Below are 7,856 nucleotides of genomic sequence, written 5' to 3' on the forward strand. Positions count from 1 at the left end.
GACATGGCACGATTTCCTGGAGGCAATAAAATATAAGGCATCCCCCAAAAATAAGACATGCTGAGTGGGAGCAGTGGTGGGAGCAGGTCTGCATGGCGCTTTTGCAGCGTGCGCCTCGCCGAGCGCTGCTGTTTCTCCCGGGTCCCGCTCAGTCGGGACTCTGCGCGGTGCGCGCTACTGTCCTTGCCGGCTCCCGCTGAGTCGGGGCTCGGCACAGCGCACGCAGCTGTCTTTGCCGGCTCTTTCTTGAATGAATCCCCCACCCCGAATTCGACCAAGCCCAGAACAGCCTGCCAATCACACCAACGTGCAACCAACGTCGCTTGCTCCCAGCGGCCGTGAAGGGGCGGGGCTCCGCTCGTGAGCAGGCCGGGGGGAGGGTGAGAGCAGAAGCGGCCATTGGGTGAGAGGCGTTTCGCGCCTGAAATGGCCGCCGCCGCCGAACAATGGACGAGCCTATGGCGGGAGCAGGGCCCACCGCGGCCGGTCCTGTCGCCATGGGTGGGGAAAACGAGGCTGAAAGCCGGCAAGGCCCCGCGGACCAGGCCGACGGAGAGTCGCGGCTCAACCTGTTGGACACTTGCGGGGTGTGCGGCCAGAACATCCAGAGCCGGCGGCCCAAGCTGCTGCCGTGCCTCCACTCGTTCTGTGTGCGCTGCCTACCCCCTCCGCATCGCTACCTCATGCTGCCGCCTTCCGCTGCACCTTCGCCGGGCGCTGGCGGCCCCAAAGACCCGCCGCTGCCTCCGCCGTTGCCTTTGCTTCAGCCTTCCCCGGCCCCCTCGTCGCCCGTCGCCACGCCGCTGCACTGCAACCCGGGTAAGGAAGCCCGCGCGGCGGCCGTGTAACGACTGGGGGGTGAGGAGGAGAAGAGCTCGTAGTTATCTCAGAGAGGGAGAGCCCCGACCCAGCGGGAGCCGGCAAGGGCAGCAGCGCACGCCGCACCGAGCCCGACCCAGCAAAACTCTGAAAGCTTAATACCAGTAAAAAATTAAAAAGCTTAACAAAAAAATAAGACATCCCCTGAAAATAAGCCATGGCAGGTTTTTTTGGAGTAAAAATAAATATAAGACATGACTTAAAATGTGAGAAACACGGTATGATCACCATCTTCAAATATCTAAAGGGCTGTCACATGGAGGGTGGAGCCAAGCTTGTTTTCTCCTGCTCTGGAGGGTACGAGTCAAACCAATGGATTCAAGTTACAAGAGATTCCGACTGAATATCAGGAGAGACTTTTTGGCAGTATGAGCTGTTTCACAGTGGAACAGACTCCCATGAGATGTAGTGGACTGTTACTTGGAGGTTTTTAAGAAGAGGTTGGATGGCCATCTGTCATGGATGGCCTTTAGTTGAGATTTCTGCATTGTGGGGGGAGGTTGGACTAGATGACCCTTGGGGTCCCTTCCAACTTAACAATTCTATGATTGTATGATTCTAACTAATGCCTATCTTACAATAGTGTTCAAATATGTTAGCATTGACAATCTGGTATTTCTCACCATATTTTTTTCTTTGCTTTTTTTTAAGGTGCTTTCAAGCCCTGTGAATACTTACTGGGAAGCTGGATGATCCGCCTTACAGTCTGGTTTATTTTTTTGGTTGCCTTGTTCTTCAACATGCTTGTCATGTTAACTATATTTGCTCCTTGTACTTCACTGCCTTCCTCCAAACTGTTCATAGGCTTGATTTCTGTCTCTAACTTATTTATGGGGGTCTACACTGGCATATTAACTTTCCTGGATGCAGTTTCTTGGGGAAGGTTTGCTGAATTTGGTATCTGGTGGGAGACTGGCAGTGGTTGTAAAGTTGCTGGGTTTCTGGCCATCTTCTCTTCAGAAAGTGCCATTTTTTCCCTGATGCTAGCAGCCATTGAGCGGAGCTTATCTGCAAAGGAAATAATTAAAAAGGGTAAAAGCAATAATCAGAAACAATTTCGAATTGCAGCTATTTTTGCTTTCCTGGGTGCACTTGTAGCAGGATGCTTACCACTTTTCCATAAGGGAGAGTATTCTGCATCACCTCTCTGCCTGCCCTTTCCCACTGGAGAAACTCCTTCCCTAGGGTTCACCGTTACATTAGTGCTCCTAAACTCATTAGCCTTCTTGCTCATGGCTATTATTTATATCAAACTTTACTGCAACTTGGAAAAGGAAGACCTCTCTGAGAACTCACAGGCTAACATGATTAAACATGTTGCTTGGCTAATCTTCACCAACTGCATCTTTTTTTGCCCGGTTGCATTTTTCTCCTTTGCTCCGCTCATCACTGCAATTTCTATTAGCCCTGAAATCATGAAGTCTGTCACTCTAATATTTTTCCCTTTACCTGCTTGTTTGAACCCAGTCTTGTACATCTTCTTCAATCCCAAATTTAAAGAAGATTGGAAATTACTGAGATGGCACATCACCAAGAAAAGTGGGACTGGAACAATTGCTGTCAATACTCAAGGTGGCTGTGGGGCGCAGGATTTTTACTATGACTGTGGCATGTACACACATCTGCAGGGCAACCTTACCATGTGCGAATGTTGTGAATCACTACTTATATCAAAGCCTGTGCCATGCAAACACTTAATAAAATCCCACAGTTGTCCAGCTCTGACAGTAGTGCCTTGCCAAAGGCCAGATGGCTATTGGTCAGATTGTGGTACCCAGTCTGCTCATTCTGATTACGCTGATGAAGAGGACTCTTTTGTGTCGGACAGTTCAGATCAAGTACAGGCCTGTGGACGTGCCTGTTTCTATCAAAGCAGAGGTTTCCCATTGGTTCGTTATGCCTACAACATCCCAAGGATTAAAGACTGAAAGACTTTACTGCAAAGCATGTGATTAAAGAGGAGGAAGTGTGATGCTTCAAAGACCATGGCTGTTCTGACCTTTTACCTGGATGCACTTTTATAACCATCACCTGATGTTAGTTAAAAATAAGGGATATAGGTAGTGAATGTCTTGAACAATGTATTTTAAATAAGAGCTGTTGCTCTTAATGTAAATAATTGGAAAACCAAAATTTATAATCCCATTGTTTTTTACTCTTTTTTCCAAGCAATTATGTATTACATTCTTAGGCTATTTTTCCATTTTGTTATCCAGTTGTAACTTACTGCTCCTGTTGTGATGTGAATTCTGCCAACTTTTCTAGTTAAGCACAATACAACAGAAAGCAGTTAACACACACACACACACACACACACACACACACACACACACACACACACATGTTTAAATGTGACTTTATTATAGCAAGGGAAAAATTGTTGCTAACTTTTGTATAGCATTTCTGACTGAATCTCAGGACATTTTACTGCAGGGCCAAAAGAAGAGAGTACTCTTCCCAAATGCAACTGTGAGACAAATACGGGAAAAAACATGCTATGTTTTCATAATTTAACCTGTAGCTAACTTTGTCTGGAATGAAAACGTTTATTTCAGTAAAATACTTTAAACCCCTCTTAATAGAATCTGAACAGTTTGGTTGAATCGCCTTTCAGCTCAGATACTGCTTGATAGCAAATGAGAACTTTGGGCTTTTGCATGCTGGACAAGCGTCAACATGAGTTTTGCCAAATTTGTGCTGTGTGGTCTCAAAGGGCTAGATCCAAACTTCACTGTCCACAGATAGAAAGGCTGCTTGCATACACAGGCAGCTTTTTATCCAAGAGTGCTCCACTGGTAAAGGCAGTTTTTGCAGATTTCTCCCCTCCACCTGCAGCCCCCAGTGCCAGCTTCCACACTATTCTGAAGGATCCCCTAACCCTTGGCAATACTGTGGAATGTATTGCAGGGGGATGGGGGGGGAATTGGCAAATGTCACCCCCTCCATACACCCCTTGCCCCAAATGCTGTCGGGAGCATCCCCTGAGCATATCTCTGTTCAGAGGTTGCTTTTGCCATTGCTCTGACCCTACAACCTCTAGGGTTAATATAAAGGTAAAGGTAAAGGGGCCCCTGACCATCAGGTCCAGTCGTGTCCGACTCTGGGGTTGCGGCGCTCATCTCGCTCTAAAGGCCGAGGGAGCCGGCGTTTGTCCGCAGACAGCTTCCGGGTCATGTGGCCAGCGTGACAAAGCTGCTTCTGGCGAACCAGAGCAGCGCATGGAAACGCCGTTTACCTTCCCGCCAGAGCGGTCCCTATTTATCTACTTGCACTTTGATGTGCTTTCGAACTGCTAGGTGGGCAGGAGCTGGGACCGAGCAACGGGAGCTCACACCGTTGCAGGGATTCGAACCGCTGACCTTCTGATCAGCAAGCCCTAGACTCTGTGGTTTACCCACAGCGCCACCTGGGTTAATATAGCACTTATCAAAAGTTGTGGAATAGTCTACATACATAATTGGGGTTGCCTAATGCACACCCAGAGTATTTTTGACATAGAAGACAACAGGATAACCACTATCACCTGAAAGAACCTCAGTTTTGGGATTTTGCCATTTGTCTCGAGAGAGAAATAATGTGTGATATGAACAGCCATTGAAAGGTAGAAATGAACATGCTCTTCAGGAAGGGAAATGTTGTTTGGGGTGAAATCACAGTACATAGTACTTTGCAATACTAATAAGGTTATTTGGAGTAAAATATTGGGATGTTCACAAACTTTGAAACAAGGCATGTAATGAGGCCCACAACGCTAGGAATTTCTGCTTTGATGCTATTTTACGGTAATGTGGAAATAGATTGTCTTGCCTTAAAGTGGGAGAGGGGCATGGCAAGTTGAATAATTGCATCTTTAGATGTGAGGCCCTGATTGTTTCATAATTATAAGGAGCGATCCTTGATATATGCCCTTAAACTGAAGTCTGAGCAGCATAATATGAATGCATAATCAAACTAAATCTTACATTTTTTTGAAGAAAATGTTAAGTTGATCGCAATTCCACTGCCATACCAGTAATTCTGGAATAATTTTTACTAAATGATTAAAACTAGATTGCAGTTAGGAAAATTAAACTGTACATAATGTGCATAAAAAGTCTTTTCTTTGTATTGTAAATTATTTGATAGAACACATGATGGGAAACATGGCTTCAGTGCATTTTGTTAATTAAGGCTACCTCCTAAAATATAACAGCTGCCAGTAGCAGAATGTTTAAATTGTGGTTTATATACTTTTTTGCATTGTAAATAAACATTGGTTGTACATTGTTGTTGTAATAAAACCAGAAGCTTTGTATATCGAAATTATTTAGCTTGTACAAAATATGGGATGCTATCAATTTATATACTGTAATTTTTGTAAGCCTAAATCATTCATAGTAAAATCAAAGAAAATCAAAAAGCAAGAGAGAAGTATCCTAGAGTTTTGTGTGTTTATACTTTACACCTCTCAAATTCAACTTACAGGTTTAAAATGAAAATTCCTGCTGGAAATATTTAATTTATGATGTGCATGAGTAGTACTAACTTTATAATGTTGCTATTGTTAAGAAACAAACAAAACTTGCCCACAGATGCCAAAATTGACCAGTGTGATAAATATTCACCCTAACCCAGAGTTCTGTCTGTGCTAAGATGCATAGAATTTAAATGTTTGCTTTCTGGGGTAGTTCTGTATATTTGGTGCATGCAGAACTGCTATCTCTATTAGAGTGAATGGGGAAGCCTGTTTTGTGCAATAGCTCTACATGTGTGTGGAATTCTCTTCTATGTGCAAGAATTAGTTTCTGCTACAGAAAAGTTGCATTTGAAAATAATACTGCCAACTGAAATGAGGCTCAGTTGTGTAACGGCCAAATTTAAATTCTTAAAACTTAAGAATGTTGCTATTGGTTAAGAAACAGGATGTTCTGAATGTTGGAATCTTTTAAAAGGTATTTTATTAAACACACACACATATACACTGAGTATGTTGCTGAAAAGTACTTTTGTGGAATTCATGAGTTACAACTGTTTATGCCAGTGATGTTCATGTGAAAAGAAATCAGTTTCTTAATCAGTATTTGGCAAATTGCATATTTTGGATTATAGGTAGGCATTCTGCATTTCAAAGGAAACTCTAAATTTCACAAAATACGTACATAGAAACATATTTGTAAAACAGGGCTATTTATAAATGTGTCTACATTAATAGGCTATTTCATAAAACTTGTTTCAAAATAGAGTTCCCTCAACTATTATTGAAAAATTTGCTTTAAGTAGCTGTTGTTACACAGAGAAAATGTTAAAATGACATTTTCACGGTCTCACATTTTATATTTATAACATTTTAAAAACAAAATTCTCTTGTATGCTCTGATCTTGAAGGCTTTAGTTGTTGTCACTGAAAATAGCTGAGATCACAAGTACCGTAACTTCTCAAGGACTTTAAATGTTTAAAAAATGGTTCACCAGGATCTTGTCATATTCTCTCCTACGTACGTATGTAGAAAGACTTTTTTACTGGGTTGTAATCACATTGTTGCATAATGGATGGTTAGATGTTCTGTGAATGAAATCCTTAACAACAGTTTTCTCAACAGCACTTTAAAATGTTTCTGCTTGTATATTGATACACTACAGGTTGCACTGCTTAAAGGAACAGGCTTTTCATGGTTCCCATAACAAGGCAGTGCATAATGTTAAAACTACAATCCACTCAAAACAAATGTTGCAATCAATTGAGTTCCATTTTAATAAGTAAAGGAAGTGAAATCATTGTGGAATAATAGGATGATCATATGGGCAATTTGTGTATAACAAGAGTTTATCCACTTATCAGATTTTAATATAAGAAATGATGCTTATGATCATCAAAATAGTGCATATGACAAAATGAAGGGAGGATTTGCAGGGCACGTTGTTGCATGGGTGGTGCCAGTGGGGGCAGGGGGCAAGCACCCGCAAACAAGAAGCTTGCCCATCCCATTTCTAGACTCATGTCATTAACATATGTTGGGATAGCTCACTTGGTAGAGCAGAGCCATCTTTCCTATTGGAATTACTGGCATGTTGCACCAAGGCGCTGGCCTCTCAGGGGCGCCCCAGCGAGTGGGGGAGCTGCGCAGCTTTGCCGGTGGCCTCCCCTTTCCCTGCACGCCTGTCAGCTGTGCCCGTCAACCATATGGTTGGTGGGCATGCAGCTTGCCTCCCAAGCGTCTGTGGAAGGGGAGAGCGATCCCTGCAGAGGCTTCGGATGGAAGCTGCGCCCCGCCAACTATATGACTGGCGGGTGTGCAGCTTCCTTCTCAAGCCTCTGCGAGAGGAGAGCAATCCCCGCAGAGGCTTGGGAAAAGGTCAACAACTCTGTGAAACCGGGGGGGGGGGGCACCGGAGGGATCTTTGCACCACGGGACCAGATATGCTTAAGACAGCCCTGGTAGAGCATGTAACTCAGTCTCAGGGTCTTGGGTTTGAACCCCATGTTGGGCCAAAGATTCCTGTATTGCAGGGGGTTGGACTAGGATGACCCTCGTGGTCCCTTTCACCTCTTACAAATCTGATTCTAAATACACTGGCTATTTTTCTTTTGGATATCTTAACATGTGGGACACAACTTGCCCACCTAGAAATATACTTTTACTTCTGTGTGCCACCATGGGTGGGTTTTTTTTAGTTTTAGTTTTGCACTACATCTGCCTTCCATACACTGCCATAGATATCTGCTTCCCTCTATCACTGCACTTGTGTAGTCTTGAATGGGGTCTGAACATGCTTGGAGAGGGCATAGCAGCTGCCTAGCAGTATGACTTCCTGTCTTAGTAAATGGTCAGACCAGGGCCACAACACTGGCAGAATAGCTAGTTCCCATATTGCATCCTTTTCCATTTGCTTGCTTTATTTCTAGCATTTAAAGCTCATTTTACATGTGACACGGACTGTGTAATAAAACTTACCCATGCAGCCTTTTACTCAGCTTCTTACTTGTTCAACGGAGATCT

At 43.8% G+C, this 7,856-nt stretch overlaps 1 protein-coding gene across 1 annotated transcript in view; it reads left to right on the forward strand.

Moving 5' to 3' along the window:
- The window catches only part of LGR4 (leucine rich repeat containing G protein-coupled receptor 4), an 85,880-nt gene extending 80,588 nt beyond the window's left edge, over nucleotides 1-5,292 (forward strand). The window contains exon 18 of the mRNA XM_035117726.3: nucleotides 1,531-5,292. Within this exon, the coding sequence (XP_034973617.1) occupies nucleotides 1,531-2,807 (1,277 nt within the window). The 3' untranslated portion in view covers nucleotides 2,808-5,292. The remainder of the gene's footprint in view (nucleotides 1-1,530) is intronic.
- The last annotated feature ends 2,564 nt before the right edge of the window (nucleotides 5,293-7,856 follow it).

Source organism: Zootoca vivipara, chromosome 1, assembly GCF_965207765.1.
Source record: "Zootoca vivipara chromosome 1, rZooViv2.hap1.1, whole genome shotgun sequence".
NCBI lineage: Eukaryota > Metazoa > Chordata > Lepidosauria > Squamata > Lacertidae > Zootoca > Zootoca vivipara.